This window comes from Meleagris gallopavo, chromosome 10 (genome assembly GCF_905368555.1).
Source record: "Meleagris gallopavo chromosome 10, MGAL_WU_HG_1.1, whole genome shotgun sequence".
NCBI classification, from domain to species: domain Eukaryota; kingdom Metazoa; phylum Chordata; class Aves; order Galliformes; family Phasianidae; genus Meleagris; species Meleagris gallopavo.
The window spans coordinates 24133832-24152365 of record NC_139413.1 but is presented as its reverse complement, the minus strand read 5'-3'; the positions used below and the strand labels follow the sequence as shown (position 1 = coordinate 24152365).

The 18534-nt window shown below is 42.7% G+C and overlaps 1 protein-coding gene and 1 long non-coding RNA gene across 7 annotated transcripts in view; one reads left to right on the top strand and one right to left on the bottom strand.

Annotated features, from left to right (window-relative positions):
- Window positions 1-18400, top strand: part of LRP8 (LDL receptor related protein 8) — a 155782-nt gene extending 137382 nt beyond the window's left edge. For 4 of the 5 annotated variants that reach the window (XM_085232199.1, XM_085232201.1, XM_085232202.1 and 1 more), the window contains 13 exons: window positions 188-310; window positions 3103-3222; window positions 3352-3477; window positions 4508-4679; window positions 7189-7416; window positions 7960-8078; window positions 8994-9133; window positions 10450-10591; window positions 11409-11561; window positions 12174-12386; window positions 14010-14078; window positions 14303-14475; window positions 15479-18400. In XM_085232199.1, the coding sequence (XP_085088325.1) occupies window positions 188-310; window positions 3103-3222; window positions 3352-3477; window positions 4508-4679; window positions 7189-7416; window positions 7960-8078; window positions 8994-9133; window positions 10450-10591; window positions 11409-11561; window positions 12174-12386; window positions 14010-14078; window positions 14303-14475; window positions 15479-15517 (1817 nt within the window). In that variant the 3' untranslated portion in view covers window positions 15518-18400. The remainder of the gene's footprint in view (window positions 1-187; window positions 311-3102; window positions 3223-3351; window positions 3478-4507; window positions 4680-7188; window positions 7417-7959; window positions 8079-8993; window positions 9134-10449; window positions 10592-11408; window positions 11562-12173; window positions 12387-14009; window positions 14079-14302; window positions 14476-15478) is intronic. The other variant, XM_085232200.1, reaches the window with a different exon arrangement.
- LOC116216993 (uncharacterized) overlaps window positions 1-18534 on the bottom strand; it is a 45120-nt gene that overhangs the window by 8519 nt on the left and 18067 nt on the right. For both annotated transcript variants that reach the window (XR_014885348.1, XR_004160815.2), the window contains exons 5-7: window positions 16597-16818; window positions 7917-7977; window positions 7537-7628 (exon numbers count right to left, since the gene is read on the bottom strand). This is a non-coding gene — a long non-coding RNA (uncharacterized LOC116216993). The remainder of the gene's footprint in view (window positions 1-7536; window positions 7629-7916; window positions 7978-16596; window positions 16819-18534) is intronic.

Here is an 18534-nt window from a genome sequence, read left to right as displayed (position 1 = left end):
TGGGAGAGATGGTTGTGCTGACCAGGCAGACTGCACGTCTTGAAAAGTTCCTCGCATCATACTCAATCTTTTGCTTAATCTCATCCCATTTCTGCTAATGACACCTTCTTGAAGCTCTGTGTCAGGCTTTTTGTTGTCTTGAGCCTCACCTAACTTAGTTGCTTTCCTCTCTTGCCCGACATGACAGAGTCAGCATGTGAAAGTCCCAGCAAGTTTCAGTGTAAGAGTGGAGAGTGCATTGACGGAGGCAAAGTGTGCGATTCACATAGAGACTGCAGGGACTGGTCTGACGAGCCTCTGAAAGAATGTGGTACAGTACTTGCCTTCTACGTGTTGCTCCTGTTGTAACTGCTTCCCCTCTCCTCCATCTGGTGCTCACAGCTTTGAGTGTAACCACATGTAGCTGCTAATGCTATTTCTCACTCTGCTTCTCTTTCCTTGCCTTTATTCTCTCTTCACCCTTCACATGAATATAATTAGTAGCCCAGTCTGATCATCTGCCAATGTGAACTGTGCCCTTCTCAGTTCAACTTTTAATCTTGGAGGGATGTTTGAGCTGAGCACAGGACTAGCAACCAGGAATTCCCCCTCTTCCCAGACACTGGGGTCCTCCACAGCATTGACCAGTTTATTTGGCCTCACTGCCAAAAATTACCTGTGAATTACTGAAAGATGAGCAAAAACATCATAAAGTTTTAGCACTGGTAACATCTTTGAAGGTGAAAGCACGCAGTGAGTGGCAGCATCCACTAGCAATGATTTCAGCCACTGGGTTTGTTGCTGCATCCTGTAGAAATGACAGCAAGCTGCTGTCTGCAGCATCCTGCTGGCTGTGGGCTGATGAGAACAGCCAGGCCATGAGAGCCCGGTCTGCTCCTGGGCTGTGGGAGTCAGCAGAACAGAAAGCTGCAGGTTGGGGAGCTGAGCCTCTCTGTCCTTTTCTCACCAGGCATTGCGAGTGCCAACCCCAACCTAGAGCACCACTACCACGCCGTTGGTTCTTCCCCAGGGGCAGAAATGCCTCAGGCTGCTGTGCTGTCCCTTTCCATGACTTCATGGAGCACCATTAGCATGGAGCTCTGTGCCTGCAACTCAAATATCTCCTGTTCAAGGAGAGTTGTTGGCTTTTCCGTACTGGACAAAAAGTGTGTGAATTCCCAGAAAGGATGCTCTTACCCTGTGCTTTCAGAACATCCTTGCTTTCTTCTGCACTAATCCACATCTCCCTGTCTTTCTGTATGGGTGTTGCAACTTGTCTGCCTGTGGAGGTCTTACTCAAAGCCAGCAGCCCAGTTGGCTGAGGAGACTGGGTTCAGCCTTAACCATGGTGCTGTGACTGCCTCGTTGTGGTCCTAGGCTGGCATCTGAGTGCCATTTGAGTTAGGAAGCTGTGCAGAGAATAGATTCCAGAGGAGACATGCTTCTTTAAGACTGCAGAATGATGTAGGTTGCTGTGAACTTTGACATGCAGCCACAGGTAATCTGCACAGCAGCTGAGGAGATGCAGGGTGTTCTCCTCAGCTTGGTGTGTCTGTACAGCTGCGTGCTCAGCTTTGCAGTGCCCTCTAAGGTTCCCCAGAAAAGCACTGAAGAGGCAGAGCATCACTTGTCTCACTTTAAGCAGGCAGTGAATATGATGCTGAAGTTTGGGTAATGGGCAGCAGCTGTCCAGCAGAAAGAGAGCAGGCTGCTATCTCTGCCTGTTCCTCCTCAGCTCCTGTTGAGAAGTGCAACAAGTGGGCCAACACCTCATTTAGTCTCCAAAATTATTCCACAAAACACCTCTGAAACCAGAGGAAACATTTGCATGAGAGCTTACTTGTTAGTTGAAACAGTTTTTGTCGTGTTTTGCAAAGAGCAGTTGTGCATGGATATGATGCAGTTTCCTATTCCTGTGCAAGTGCAGGAATAGGTGATATTCATTAATGAACAACATTGAACAATGCCAACACACAGTGCAACTTTGTGGACACTTTCTTGGAACCCAGTGAACTTGCTCTATTAATAACTTACTGATATGTGTGTACATGTGTGTCTCTGATAGGAAGGTGAAGCCATCCCAGAGCTGGGATGGGGTTCTCTGACATGATATCTTCTTAGCCTACTGACTTTAATTGGCCTGTGGTTGTTTTCGTTTTCTTTCAAGAGCAGTGGTTTAATGGCTGTGCTGCACTGCTCACCTGTGTCATGCAAGAAAGCAAGAAGTAAAAGATACATGAAAATTTTGCCTTTAAATTGCATTAAGAAATGAAATAAATCAGTTTTGCTTGTTCCACTGAACCCGCTATCCCTGAAATCCCACAGCTCCTGTACAGCAGCCTTAAGGAGAAAACTTTCTCTTCACCTTCTAAAGGTTAATTACAACAAGAAGAAATGTTATTTCTGACAGAAAATCAGCTTTCTTGTATCTCTCATTCAATTCTAGTTAAAAAGACATATTTAGTCTATTTTTCCTTTCAGCTCTCGGAGGCAGGATCAGAGAGGTGGCCTTGGATTAGGCAGAGGCCCAGGAGGGGATGGGGGCTGTTGTTCCATGAATTGCACAATTGGGCTGCTGCTGCAATTCAGGCGTTGCTGGAATTGTCACTCAGATCCTTCCTTGGTGCTGGATGGGGAAACAGTACAGTAGTTCAAAACAGCTGGCCTCTGGGAGATGAGACTCCCCTAGCATGAATTATTAAAGCTCAAAAAGACTGTTCAGAAAAGTCAACATTAACCAGTGCATGGGGAAGGAGTCATCTCCTGGAGAGCACACTTAGGTCCCTTGGAAATGCCTCACATCTGGCAAAATATGCTCAAAGCAGTGGGTTTCTGGTGGATGAGATGCAGAGATGCACAGATGCTGTGTCCCCAGGGCTCCCTCTTCATTTAGCCATTAGCTTTCAGTCCAACTGATCATAACAGTGTTGGTTTGGAATAATAAAGAGCAAGGAAGAGACACAGTGATGGCTTCCTTTCTCTGAAGTCATGCTCTATGTGGCCAACACCTGGCTACAGAAGCTGGTAGCTATGGGAAAATGTGCGTTCGACCTTTCTTAATTTTATTCAGACTTATGACTAGAACCCTTCCTTTACCATAGATAACCTGTATGCCTCTTCTAGGTATTAACGAATGCTCTATGAACAACGGTGGTTGCTCACACATATGCAAAGACTTGAAGATAGGCTACGAATGTGAATGCCCACCCGGATACAAGCTTCTGGATAAAAAAACGTGTGGAGGTAATTTACATGCAAACAGCAGTCCCTTGTGTTTCACCATACAGAGACATGATTATATGCACTTCAGCATTGCTCCATCACAGATGGTTTGATTTCAAGTTATTGATGGGTTTCAAACACTCCTTTCAGACATAGATGAATGTGAGAATCCAGACGCTTGTAGCCAGATCTGCATTAATTACAAGGGGGACTACAAATGTGAGTGCTACGAGGGATACGAGATGGACACCCTGTCCAAGAACTGCAAAGCTGTAGGTAAGGCAGCCTGACAGGCTCTTAAACTCTGACTGCTCAACATCACAATTCTGATAAGAAAACACACTTGCAGGGCTGAGCCTAGGGGAACAGAGGCAAAAGTTAACTAGCAAGCACAGGCATTAATTTCAAGCAGCACGGAACTGCCGCCATGATAGCAGATGTGTCTCTAGGCAAGAACTACTGATAGTGCAGATCAGAATATTTTAACCGTGTGCAGAGCAAGATTATGATCACTAGTTGGCTGATTGAAGCTGAAACTCGAAAAGAAAGCCCCTTGACAGGTTTCACTAAAAACAGCACAGAAGAAAATATTTACTGGTAGTCATGTTAAAAGAAAACAACCCAATTAAAACATGGTAGGTTATCACCTCTCCACCTACCCAGCCTCATACACAAATACCAGTGTGAACACCAGCAGCTTGCTTGGGCTTATTGCAAAAATGAATGTTAAAGTCAGAGGGATTGCAGCCTTTCTGAAAGGCTGTGGGCTGGGCTGGCCTGAGAACATGACTGCAGTTACAGTTTGACCAGCACCCAGGCTGCAGAGTCTAGCCCACAAAGAATAGATGTGAGCTGTGTTAGCCTAAGTGCTTGGTTGGGTGGTGCAAGGTCTGCATGTATGTGACAGCCTAAAATGCCTTCCTAGCAATGAGTTCCTGGCTTTGATGGATTCAGTGTGGCTCTGCCATGCCTTGGTCTGGCTGCCTGCCTTCCCTCCAGCCAGCCTGGAGGGCTTTTTCTCTTCCTTGTCCTGACCACGAATCACCGAAACCGAGCCCCTGGATTTTGTATCTAAAATGTATAGTTGAATGTGGGGACGTTCCCCAGAGGCTGGGTGACAGGGGTGCTGTGCCCTGTGTCTGTATGTGTTAGCTGTCTACATTTGGCCAGAACCAACTTAGACCTGCTGCTGGCACAAAGCGGATCCGTGACTTACTGCTCTTCACTTTGTTGTTGTTTGAGAAAATAATGTATCCAGCCTTTAGGTCAGCTGCTATAATAACAAATGCACTTTCTTCTGTGTCAGGAAAGAGTCCCTACCTGATCTTCACCAACCGCCACGAGGTCCGTAAGATAGACCTGGTGAAAAGGGACTACTCTCGCATCATTCCCATGCTGAAAAATGTCGTGGCACTGGATGTGGAGGTGGCAACAAACAGAATATATTGGTGTGATTTGTTCTACCGAAAAATCTACAGGTAAGGGCTAATAGAGAGAGTGTGTTTTGGTACCTTTCTAAAGCTGTGCTTCAGTCTGTAAGGACGATCTGCAGAGAACAACGCAGGATGCAGTGAACCTTGGGGTTTTCTTCCCTTATTGCATTACCTGTTGTGGCCCAGACTTTGTAAGCTTTTCAGGAATTGATAAAGAAATCAGGGGCTTGTGCAGTTGGCTTGAAAATGCAGGAAGGCTTTTCATGAGTAGTAGATCCCACTGCATTTGTGCAATTTACATGTGGACTCCTGTTTACATAATGATCATATTGCCAAGTGAGGCTGCTGCTGTGCTGTGTGCTTCCTGTACATGAAACCACAAAGGACTTGGCATCTGAAGGCACGGAGGCAAGCGGTGAAAGCAAGGATACTGGCTGACCACTGGAGGCTCTGCTAGACTAGATGAAAATCCACAGCACTTGATCACAGACTACATTTAATATCCTGTAATTTGTTTCCCTTTTTTTTTTTTTCAGCTGTTTTTGTACATTCATCACCATTATTATGTACTGGAGCTTGTAAGAGTGTCTAGTCAAAAATGCATTTAATTTATGCACTGAAAATTCCCCATGTATATTGCTGATTTGCATAGCTATTGCACCCTATTGCAGCTTCAGCAGCAATTTGTTTTGGATTTTAGCTAATGATCAGACAAAAAGGTTGATTGGTTTCAGTGCATAGGAGCCAAGCTGAGGTTTTTGCAGGCTGTGGTAGCTTTTGTGCCAGTGGCATGGAAATTTGCCCAGGTTGTCCTGATTATTAAGCACTCAGGTAGCTGGGCAGGTACCCTGAACAGCCCTGTGTGGCCCTGGAAATGGGGAGGTAGCTCAGCAGCGAACTACTTCCACTGTGTCCAATCCTGCAGGCATGAGCAGGGTGGGTAAGGGGTTCACAAGCACACAGAGAATTATTTAAGACACTGCTCCTTCTGCAGCTGACAGTTAATGCCCTGGGACTGAGAGCCCCGAGCAGTGTTCATGCCCTAAGTATGACTGTACCAAGCCTGGTTCCTTTTCTGAACAGCAGAATTTTTATCTTTCTCAGTCCTGCCTACATTAACTTTATTTTGAGTCATGTCTTTTCTGCAGAACAGGCTGTGTAATCATCATTTCTTAACAATTAATGCTGCTGTTGGAGATGCTGCTGCTATCACTAATATCAAGCACTTCTAAAGAAGGCCACCATATGCTTCCAACAGAGGAGTCCACCACAGGAGTCCTGTGGGTAGCAGCAGTCTATAGATCCCCTCTTTCTCGACACTCACTTCACTTCTCTTTCTGCCATTGAAATGTTGTCCCCATCAGGGTGTTAAAAGAGTCATATTCATGGCTCAGCGCCGTGTTGGAAGGTGTGAACATGGCTGTTTCACTAGGGAGGAATTAGCTGGACTGGAACTGCAGTCAGAACGTGTGGTGCTCATCAGGACCAAAATAACAGCAGCTTGGGAACACAGCCACATGCTTTGCAGAAACCCTAATGGCACCGTTCATTTAGTGTTGGGTCAGAGAGAAACCAAAGGCGATCCCCATAACACCTCCATCTTCTGAAGGTGCAGCACCCGCTGCTAATCCGTGTGGACTCAGCACAGCCATCCCAGCCTGGGCTGCGGCCCAAAAATAGCATCGAACCTTCACTGCTTGTTCCATGGCCAAAGGCAGGATGGACAGTGAACAGGAGACATTAATCTCAACTGTGCAGGGGGAGAAAAAGTTGTGGGTTTTTTTTTATTTGTTTGCTTTTAACCAAATTCTTCTAAGGGCCGACAAAGCTCTTAGAAACACCAGTGCAAACTCGGAATTTCTAATTCCATTTAGAATTGCTCTGATACTGGTATAAAATGCAAAATAACAGAATCACCTGTGCTTGTAGGTGTAATATTGGGTTATTCTTGGAACCTCTATGTAGCATCTCCTGCCTTTCGTTAGTGTCTTTAAAAGATTCTGAGGCTGACATTAAGTGAAGATTTTCTTTGTATCTAACAAGAAATCACTTGCCAAATTAGTATAGCTTCATGAATCCCTTTGATGAATTAAAATTATTTACACAGATCCTAATTCTGCAACACATTTAAGCACGTTTATTTGTATGCTAAATTCAACTCTGTTCAGCAGAGCACTGAAGATAATATTTCCAATGTCCATAAATCCCACTAAATGGTACTACTGAAGTTAATGTGCCCTAAGTCAAATGTTGTGCTAAATTGTGCAGTTGTAGCAGGAGGCTGGTGGGAACATAAAATAACAGCTCCCTGTTCTGCAAATGCCTGCCATCCAAATACAGAGATAGGACCAAGGTGGAGGAGAAAGCAGCAGAAGGATGCAGTACACAACTGTCAAGGTTTTTCTGTCGGTCATCTTGCCACATGTGCACTTTGTTCCCGTGGGGTTGGAGTGATGCTGCCAGCACTCAGCCCTTCCTGAGCTCCAGCCCTGTGCACATCTGTACAGCCTTCTTGTGCCATGTGTCAGCCCGGTGACAAATCTTGTCTCTGCAGTGCATACATAGACAAAGCGAGCGACACAGCGGAGCAGGTGATTCTGATAGACAGCCAGTTGAACTCTCCAGAAGGGCTGGCGATTGACTGGGTTCATAAGAATATCTACTGGACGGATTCTGGAAACAAGACTATCTCAGTGGCCACTGCAGATGGGAGCAGGAGGAAGACACTTTTTAACAGCGACCTCAGTGAGCCGAGAGCCATTGCTGTTGATCCCACACGGAGGTGAGTGTGAAAAGGAAATGTTTGTGCTTTTCTGATGGAATTCCGATCGTCTTTCTGCCTCTCTCACAAAACTCAGTGCATCACATGTGCCATAAATTGGATCATAATGGATTTACTTACATGTTTAAAGATAAGGGTCTTTGTAAGAGCTTACATAGGACTGCTGAGATGCTTCAAAGAGCTGGTTCAGGTAAATCTCTGGATGGCTGCTGCTGTAAGAGAAAGTTTTGAAAATTACGCTGGGTTGTGAGCCAGGTGGGAAATAACATAAGTATGACAGGAGTGTGGGATAAGTGAAGCGTACAGATTTACCAGACACCAGGAGATAGTTTGGGGTTTTATATTCTGGAGCAAGTTCTGTAGCAAAGTAACCTGTGGGACAGGAGCACGGTAGCTCCACTAAATGCGTATCAAGATAAACTGAAGTGACCAGGAGGCTTTGCAACATCAAGCACAGAGCACTGTAACTCTCTCCCCAATCAGCAGTTCAAATTTCTTACCCTGGGGTCCAATTTACTGTCTCCTTGCATCCGTCTCTTCTAGGTTCATGTACTGGTCTGACTGGGGAGACAAAGCAAAGATTGAGAAAGCAGGCCTCAATGGCGTGGGGCGGCAAATGCTGGTGTCTGACAACATTGAGTGGCCAAATGGCATCACGCTTGGTAAGCAGCCAGGTCACAGCTTCAGGATCCACTGTGGCTAATATAAATTTCTTGTAAAGTAGGCAAACAGCCAGAGTTAAAGACATCCATGTTTACCACCACGCAGGTGTGAGGTTCTCCGCTTGGTTTTATGTTGAAAATTCTGTCCATAAAAGGATGTAGGAGAAAATGTTACTACTGTTGCATATTGTTGAAATGCTACTGCTGTGAACAAATAATGTTATCCTTTAGTAATTAAGAAATTAATTAATGGCTTGTTTCATTACAGAATTTGTTCTTTGTTGGCACTCATCCACTTGCACTCAGTCTAGTGAACCTCATCCAAAATAAGTGGATCTGCGCCAGGAAGAGACATTCAGTTCACAGCATTTTAAATAACACTGGGCCCTTCCCTCGCGCTCTTACCTGCACCCTCCCCAAAATGTTTCTGGTCTGGGAAAGAAAGTTCCCACCACTGCCATTCCCTCAGCCTGCAGCACAAGGATTTTTGGAACCAAGCATTCTTCATCACTGAAAACATGTTAATCACGCAGCTCCTTCAGAGAGATGTCATTTGAATCCCAGTTGTTATTCTCCAGCAAGAGGCCAACAACTAAATAAGACTTAGTGGCCGTGAAGGAGCACCTCTGAGAAGCCCAAAGTGTGGCTGCCCTGCTCCTTCTGGTACCAAACAACGCTGTCAGTCCAGCATTCGCACGCACACACCAGAATGTTTCTCCTTTTTAATCTTACTTAGAAGGTCTTATCCCAGCATATCTGGGCACTGAGTCAAAATCAGAACTAGTGTTAAAAAAAACTTTTAAAAGCCTAATAATAAAGAGATTAGTCATGCTGCCAGCAGGAAAAAATGCTGGGAAGTGAAAAAGAATTGCAGAAGCTGTGTGTAATTTTGCTTCATTGTGTTTTACTCCTCAGATTTGCTGAATCAGCGTCTCTACTGGGTGGACTCCAAATTGCATTCGCTCTCCTGCATTGATTTCAATGGCAGCAACAGAAAAGTTCTGATCTCTTCTGTTGATGATCTGAGCCATCCTTTCGGCTTGGCAGTGTTTGAGGTAAGAGTCAAGATCGGGTGAGAAAAGACTGGAGACTGCAAGAGGTCTCAAAGCTCTTGTTGATTGAAAGCTTTGCCTTTTGCATAGCGCAGAAAGCTGAGTGAGGGTGTTTGCTGCTATAGTAACGATTAACCTGGTGGTGGGTTCAGCAGGGAAAATAGTTTTCTAAAGCCCTTAATCAGGAGAGATGCGTCGCCTCACGCTTCTACCTAAAGTAGTACAAGTGAATCCGTGAGGGGCAGGCAGTGCTCAGAGTTATGGCTCCCATATGACTGCAGAATAATCATGGCTTTCCCTTGAGGTGAACTGAGCCAACCGCCCATGCAAAAGCTGAAACTGTTAGCAAGAGACAGGAGAAACCACTTGCTGTGATTAGCAGTGGGGAAGCCGTTCACTGAGTGACACTGCAGCATGTCCTGTGTCTGCCTTCTGATGAGTCAGACTTTGAGGGGAGCTGCATGGGCTCGGGGCAGCCACCCAGCCCACTGCCGAGCACTCTGCTGTTCCCAGCATTTTTATTTCACATGCATGCTTGTGTTGCACTGTCCAGCGCTAACAGAATCCTCAGGGGAGGATGGCCCCATAAGTCTGGGGGTTGATTGCTTGCACTGTCCTCAGGCCATTCCAGTATCTGCAGAAGTGTCCTCAAACATTTTCACCTGTGGCAGGAGTCTGAAGGTTCCAGTGGTAGTATGTGTGCCAGGCGCTCACAGGGCTCCCCCTGCAGTCACTGTGCACCAGTGCATTGCTGAGTTGGGGATTTGGTATTAAAAAGGTATTTATTTGTTCACCTAGGTCAGGAAGGCAGATAGTTCACTTTCAGCTTCAGCTGCTGCTGTTATGACACACAAATCCTGCCAGACATCAGAGCAATGTCTCTGTCCAAAAAACTACAACTCCGATCCTACAAAAATATATGCCTGTCTTCACAAAGTAGACTTCTGGCCCCTTCTTGAACTTAAAAACCCAATTGCATTCTTGTATGATTGTAGATTCTTGTGGTACTCATTTTACTCCTGTTTTTAAAAAACCAAAAAGGGGCAGGAACATCCCAAAAGGTCCAGAACTTGGATATAGCCGAATTCCTGCTCCTTCAGTCTCACAGCTACTCCAAATTACTGAGCACTGCTAAACACTACTGGAGTACTGTGCTTTTTAAACATGCAAAAGAAAAAAGCTGCACACACAAGTACCATAATACCAAAGTTATCCCAGCACAGGAAAACAGCGCATTGATTTTTTGACTACTAGAGTTTAGTCCAGCTTGAATTGGAACTGGGCAGAGTCAGGTCAGAAATCCTATGTATTTCCTGCAGGACAGAGTGTTCTGGACTGACCTGGAGAATGAAGCAATCTTCAGTGCCAACAGGCTGAGTGGCTTGGACATCTCTGTGTTAGCAGAAAACCTCAATAATCCTCATGACATCGTTGTATTTCATGAATTAAAGCAGCCCAAAGGTAAGACATGTCTCTCGTGTCCTTAAATCAGATTTATTTGAACTACTAAATGAACTGCTTCCTGATGGTTTCTGATGAGAGAAAAAGCGCAGGTAATAATGTGAAATCAATGCCTGATGTTTGAAGTTCCTGCATAATTAATTCAACAGCAGCACCTACTGAAAAATCTGCCATTTGTTAATTGCTGTTTAATTACCATCTTTGATAACAGAATTACTCTCATTACTGTGATCCTTTCCATTCATTACATGTTTGGGCCACACTGCAGCCTGGAAATGTCACAGCAAGGTGAGCAGATGGAGAATGGCACTCAGCACCGGGCTGCTGAGCAAATAACATAAAATACTGCTTCTTCATGACACTAGGAAGCCAGCTTCTGACCCAGGATAACTGAAGCTCACCCTGAGAAAGTTCAGTGAGGAGTGCATGGCTTGTGTCCATCTGCTGTTATTGTGAGCCATGTACAGATGCTCTCCTCGCTCAGTGGCATCAGTCTGTGAATGTTCTAAATAATTATTAGTAGCAATCAACAAGCCATTCAGATACCACCTTTATTGTGCAGTATCTGAACCACTGGCTTGTGAATGAGTACATTATCACAAAAGCAACTGGAGCTGCGTGAGGCTGTTAATTTTTTATTTGCTAATCTCTCCTCAGGTTTATAGAAGTACTTAAGGTTTTACTCCAAACTGTAAAGATGATTAAGGAGGGCAATTGATCAAGGTAGAGAGTTGAAGTGAGTCTTAAGAGACTTAATGGTTCTTTGCTGGGAAAAAAAAAAAAAAAGTAACTTGTCTTTTCTTCTGTCTTTGAATAGCTCCAGACTCCTGTGAGCTCAGCCCCCAGCCAAATGGAGGCTGTGAATATTTGTGTCTTCCTGCACCTCACATCTCCCCTCATTCCCCGAAGTACACGTGTGCCTGTCCTGACAACATGTGGCTGGGTCCTGACATGAAAAAATGCTACAAAGGTAAATACGATCACATCGCTGTTGTGCTGTCCCAATAAAATTGTATTTAACGGTGGAAAAAAGTGCTCCTGATGTGGAACACATACATTAGCTTTGGAATTCCAGATATATTCTGTCTTCTGAACACAGCATTGCACTATTCCTTATTGAAAACCTGTGTTATTTTTTGAAAGCATCATCAGGAGAAAATAGAGGGGAAAGGGGAAAGAAGAGATAATCCCTTGGACTGAAAATGTGAATGGTCAATAAATGATATACATTTGCCATGTTACTGCTCTGTAGATACTGGATCTGGAAAGGCCACAATCATTGCTGAAGAGACTGGTGGTTACAATATAATTTTCCCTAACGTGCAGATGGTCCTGGTACAAATTCAGTACCTTCTCAAAAAATGAGTACTTTAATTTATTAACCATCTTCCAGACAGAGTGCTTCACTACTATTAATTAATTAAAGTTTGATTTCAGAAAAAAAATTCTGTAGCTGTAGATCTATCAGTTCTGTGCTCGGCAAGTAGAACTGGAATTTGATTTCTGTTTCCAACCAGCAAACAAAACAATCCGCCCCATTTGTGATTTGCTATTTTGTTTCATCATTGCTTTTGCTTTTCAGATCTTCCAACTACTCCAGCTACCACAGTGGTTCCTACAACCACAGCATCTCATCCTGTCACTACCTCCACTGTGACTGTAACTGGCAGTGCCAACACCACCGCCGCCGCCATCCCCGGAGCTGCATCGGAAGCCGTCCCGAGTTCTCATTCAACCGCATCCATCCTCATAGACTCTGAGATGACCACTGGAAACAGCAACTTGTCACAGCACTGTAAGTGTATGACATTCTTCTTTTCTTTTTCAATGTATACACTGCCACAAAAACTCATGAACAAGTAGGAGACTGTACCTAACAGCTGAGCTATAAAAGGTCATATGTAGGCACATCTTCTTGCATAGCAGGAGAAATTAGGTATTCTGTATGCCTCTGTTCTAGTGAGGTGATGTGATTCCAGTTGCTCGGGATCTCAGGGCACTCGTGTCAGGCTTTCGTCCCATGTGTGTAAAGCTGACTCTAGAGATAAGGCCCTGCAAAATGCATACCAGTCCTTGCCCTGTGCCCACAACTAGTCCACAGCGGCTTCAGTGTTGTTTGTAGTGCTGCTGACCTAAATATGAATGAGTCTATAGATGGCTTACGTATTTTGTTTAATTAGTGTTGTGATCCAGCACAAGCTATGAGGGAGACATACTTCCTGTCCAGCTGTAGCCCTGTTGGACATTTGGGATTACTGCAGTCCAAGTCAAGCTGCTGCTGCTTTGCATGACTGTGTTCTGTGTGTTAATGTGGCCTGATCCATGAAATACAGTAGAAGTTATGCATTGCATGGCACAAAAGTAGTCTGAGGGCATTAACAGGCTCTCCTGAAGTTTACCCTACATTACGAGTGAATAATGAAACCCTAGTCTATCATTACAGTGCTATCACATCATCCCTCTAGCTTATGATGCCTCATGCAAAACTGAAAAGCTGACCTGCTTTTCCAAAATCAATTCTAATCCAAAGAGAAGAATTTATACTTCAGAACCGTCCTTGAAGACCTCAAACAGATACAGATTGCTTTAACAGATTAATAGATTAAAATACTTTACTTTAAAAAAAAAACATTTGAATAACTGGAACAGGCTGTTTCCATTGCACTTGGAAAGCAAAAATAAGCCATCCTGCTTTGACTACGATGCCTCTTTGAAGCAATCAGTGAACTCGCTTTGTAATGCATGCGGGAAAATAGAATCTGATTTATAAAATTCACTCTTGTAAGTCCTGTTTGTGCAAATTTCCTTTCAAATGTAATAATTAACTTAAGCCGTAGATGCTAAGTTCTCTAAGTATCTATGTTTGAAATAGTCTGACCTATTATTAGGTAAATAACCATGTAATGGAACAATCTGCCAAGGGGAACTGTTTAAAAGGATAAATTGCCTTTTAAGTTTCGTGAATTGATGCATCTGAAGACAAACTACAGTTAGTTTCCTTCTTCTATATTCCAGCTACTTTAACACAACTATTTTCTGTGCTGATTCCCAATTATTAGAGCTCAGAGCAAACATTTTGAGGTTACTCTTGCATGCTGCAGCAGGTACAGCAACCACTGATGAATGTGGTGACCAGCTCCATAGCTGTACACAATACATGTAGGTACACACATGTGCACATATAGCAGGCACTGCATTCCTTGCATTCCTAGGAAACAGTTCAGTTCAACCCAGCTCAGTGTTATGTGTACGTGTGTCTCTTTTTATTCTTCTCCCTAATTATTCCAAAACTTTTTATGACCTCTTTGGCAACAAATACTTTACGATGGGCCGAACAACAGCTTACTGACATAAAGCACTGTTTAGCTATGGCTTTAAAATCTGTGAATGAGTGATATATTTATTTCTGTAATTACAGATTCAAATAATGGTCAAGGCTTTGATTCAACAGTGACAGCAGCTGTTATTGGAATTGTCATTCCTATTGGTAAGCTGATTTGATTTAAACATTGAAGGAGAGCATACTGAAATATTAGTGTAAATAACCTTTTGTGACTCAAGACTGGGGGGTGGGAGAGAGTAGAGGAACTGCTGAAATGAGTCCGGAGTTGAGACAGTTGTGAAGGATATAGACTTGCATAGGAACATCTCAGCAGATTCCTCCTTTTTCCACAAAACTGGCTAACAGCAGTTTTTGTCTCCTTTCATCAGTGGTTATTGGCTTGCTGTGCATGGGGGGATACCTCATCTGGAGAAACTGGAAACGGAAGAACACTAAAAGCATGAATTTTGATAATCCAGTATATAGGAAGACAACAGAAGAGGAAGATGAAGATGAAATCCATATTGGTAGGACTGCCCAAATTGGACACGTCTATCCAGCAGTGAGTATCTGAGGAACCTGCTGACACAGATTCATTTTGCTGAGAATTTGGCTTACAGAATTATCTCCACATGATTATGTTGTTGGGTGTTTGACATTATTAGTTCTGTTTTTTATCATTCAGTAATTAGTGAATAGGCAGAAGACTAAACTTGTCTTAAAATATAGTGGTGTATATAATAAGATGCTGTTTAAATGAAGAGCAACTGTTCTAATCGGTACACACAGTCTGCTTTATGCTTGCTGCCTTTCCATCTCAAGAGCTCAATATGTGACAACTGACTTATCTTCTGAAAGGTTCCATGTTGCTCAGACTCCTACCAAGTACCTGAACTATTTTAAGGATAACAACTTGAGCTTCTGTACAAGCCAGGCAGAAATTGTATTTTCCATATAATAGAACAGTGCAAAAGTCAGATTTCTCACAAGGGGAAGTGAAGGAGGTTCTTTAAGAAGTTAAAGAAATTTGTCTTGGCAACATTAATCTTTACAAAAATGAAATACTCGCTTTGTTAGCAAGTCCTTTGTACGCAGAAAAAAAGAGAAATTGTTCTGCGCGGCAGCTTGTCTGCATTGGAGCTTCCTACCAAGAAGCAGCCCTCATGAGATGAAGCACTGGCAGTAATAACTGCTTTGTATTTTTAGAAGAGAGAAAGATCTCAAGTGAGTGAAGGCAATATAGTTTCTGTAGGAAGGTAGGAACTTTACTAATGCCCTGTTTACCCGAAAGTCACCTAGAAATGCGTCAGTCCTCACGAGGAATTCTATCCATGTAACATACAAGCCAAGTGAACTGTCCAATGCCTCTAGTAAACTTAAGGGAGAGACCTCATTTTAGGGGAAAAATCAGCACATGAAATAGTACTTGTCACCGTTACATTAAGGCAGCAAAGAGATTTTTAACAGGAAATACAACTTGAAACCAAATTCTGATACTGTTGTTCACGTATCAAAATTCACAAGTCACAGAATTTCTCCTCAAGTTTGCTTTTCTTCCTTCACAGCGTGTAGCACTGAGCTTAGAAGACGATGGGTTGCCATAAGGACAAAGTTGCTGCTTCAACCAGAACACACCGAACAAATTTTCTTTGGATCACAAAACCTGCTTCTTTGTTTGAATCATTATTTATGTTGCAGAAGGGTAACCACAGAGTTATAATGAACTGCAAACATCCAAAGGATGTGAGAGTTTTGTATGTATAATCTTTTATACACATTTTAACTTGTTGCACTACCCATTTGTGATAGTCAATAAGCAACTGCTGAGCTACTAACTCAATGTACATAACCAGCAGGCTGACGGTTCAGTAGCTACTGCTTTATTTTAAGACTATATTTATAGATATTTTGTAAATATTCTGAATATGCTTTGTGGCTATCCATCAACATAAGTAAAATAAATCCTGTACAGACCGTTTAGAAATATTTATTAACAAAATCTGGATTATAAGATCTGATCTGTAAATACAGTAGAGGGATGAGAGTATTTATTTTTTGTATGTTTGGCTTGCTGTGCATAGATTATCTGTGTATATATCTATCTAGTCTAGATAGATATATAGGCATATAAATATATACATATATATAAATATATACATATATTTTAAAACTACTGGGCTATGTTTATGAAAATTAGGGATAATTGAATTTTTACCAGGTGTTTGAAGTTCACTTTCAAATCTAAAGACACAAAGTAAGAAACAGCTGTACTGTAAGATAGCCAATAAATGACAGACATAACAAACAGGGCTTCTGTTTCCCAAAGTAGCCTGCAAGGGTTGCTTTCACCTTTTCCAGTTTAGCCAGCTTCACCTGCACTGCTTTGAGCTGAAGAGCTGTTGCTAAAAGCATTTCAGACAGGAGGAGCTCCTACAGTGACCACATTTTTCATTCTGTACTGTTGGTTTTTACAGGTTGGTACAAATCTGATTTAGCAGATTTTTTCTTTTTCTTTTAACTATAAATCTAAATCTTTTTCCCCCATTAGGCATCCTGCTCCTCTCACATGCATTTAGAATTAGCAGAAACAAAGGTTGGGTATCTGAAAGAATGTGTCTCAAGGTGAGCACTCAGGAAGGCTCATCAGGAAACAGTCCCACAGTAACAAAAGGTAATCCCTTACCTTCCGGATCCTTTCCCCCACTCTCTTCTTCATTAACAGTCACAATTTAGGAGATACTGTGGGGTGGTGTCTTAGTTCAGCATATGTAGAATTCATTAAAGTGCAGCAGCTGTCATTAAAGTGAATGTCTGCACTATGGTAGATCTGACATAACACAGAGTGCAAGACAAGGTTCAAAACTCACAGCTCTATCACTGGCTGATTCCTGGAATATAGTGGTATCTGAAAAAAAAAAAAAAAAATCATCACAGGAAAAAGAGGTTGAAAGCATTCTGGTCTGTCAGTAACTGCCTTTCATTCTCTATGGTTCCCAAACATTGTTTCTCTCTCCTGCAGACCTCAATAGCACTGTTACCATCACCCCATAAGAAAATGAAGAGTCTAAATATGCACCATGTCTCCTAATAATTACAATGAACCAAACACAATTAAGATTAAAATAACTGACGTAATCCTGCTGCAGAAATAGGCAGTGAGGAGTCCATGCGCTCTCATATTTACTCCTTTGATGGCAGACAGATATATATATATATTAATATTATATATATTAAATATATTTAAGCAGGCTCCTCCTGCAGAAGAACATCACCTTTGTGCTAGCCTGGGATTCCAAGATACTGCTTTAGGAAGGAGAAATCAAGAACAGCCTCTTTGTCTTGCTAAACTAGCTTCCCTTTCCTACACAGCTACTTCCCCCACCCCTTCAGTTCCAGTAGCTTATTTAAGGTCTGTGCACTGAAATGGAAAGCACTAGTGTAAGGCTCTGCACCCAGGTTCACAAAGCTTCCTATCAAAACACAGCAGGTGCTGATCCTTCACCTCAAAGGGCACAAAAAGGCACCTAGGCCAAAAGCAAGGCCTTCTCCCAGCTGCTGTTTTTCACCTGTTCCATGCAGCAGAGAGGACTGTCCAGTTCCTCCTCCCTCCCTCTCTCTCTCACTGTGGTACAGATTGCTGGTGTGAGCTGAGGGTAGCAATGCTGTTTGGCTGGGTTGTTCAGAAGACCCTCTGCTGAATCTCATGCTGTGAGATTCCCAGGAAGTGGATATACTTACTTAAGGTGAGTTAGACTTGGATTCTTGACTAAGAAAGGAACAAGGTGTCGAAAGCCCTAGGGTGGCACTTCCCCACTTACACTCAAACTACTCACTTCACAGCCTTTGTAGACAACATCTAAGGAATCAAGCACCCTTCTGTTCAAATTCTAGATTTTTAAGGCAGTAAATAGGTGATTGAGATACCAGTTACTGTTCCAAGGTATGAAGCTGTGTCTGCAAATTCATGCACTGTGTGCACCAAGAAAAACTGAGAGAAGGCTGTACGTGGTAACACTGTAACTAACAGACATGTAAATATATTTGGAAGTTCTACAGTTTTGATACTTTTCTAAGAGCACATACACACAAACCTGTATAAACCATGTAAAAAAGGCTGAGTTTTTTTGTAAATGAACTCAATGTGCAGTGTTGATTTCAACTAAACACCAGATTTTGGTTTGTTGTTTTTTTTTTTTTTTTTAAAGAAATTATTTTAAATAACAGGTCAGGATGTTAGGATGATATTTAACATTGTAAACACTTCTGATCCGTCTTGTCATGTTGAAGTTCTGTTCAAGTAAGTTCTTGCTTGGTGCCTTTTGTGTTTCAGTTTTTGGTATGGACAAAAGGACCAGGGAGGGTGGGGAGGGATCTGCTGTGTAACACGTGCTGTACTTACATGAATAAGGATTACTGAAAACCAAATGAATACGTTTGTAAAACAGTGCACTGTTTCTATAGAAAGATTAAATTTTTTTTTTATCTGCGCCTACTGAACTAATTACATTTTAGTACTTAAAATGCTGTCTCTTAGAACTGGTCCTGTATTGCATTTTGGTCTGTCTTTTCCTTAGCTCTTGAGTGTTAAAACTGAGGGGCTTAGGGGCCTGTTGGCATACTT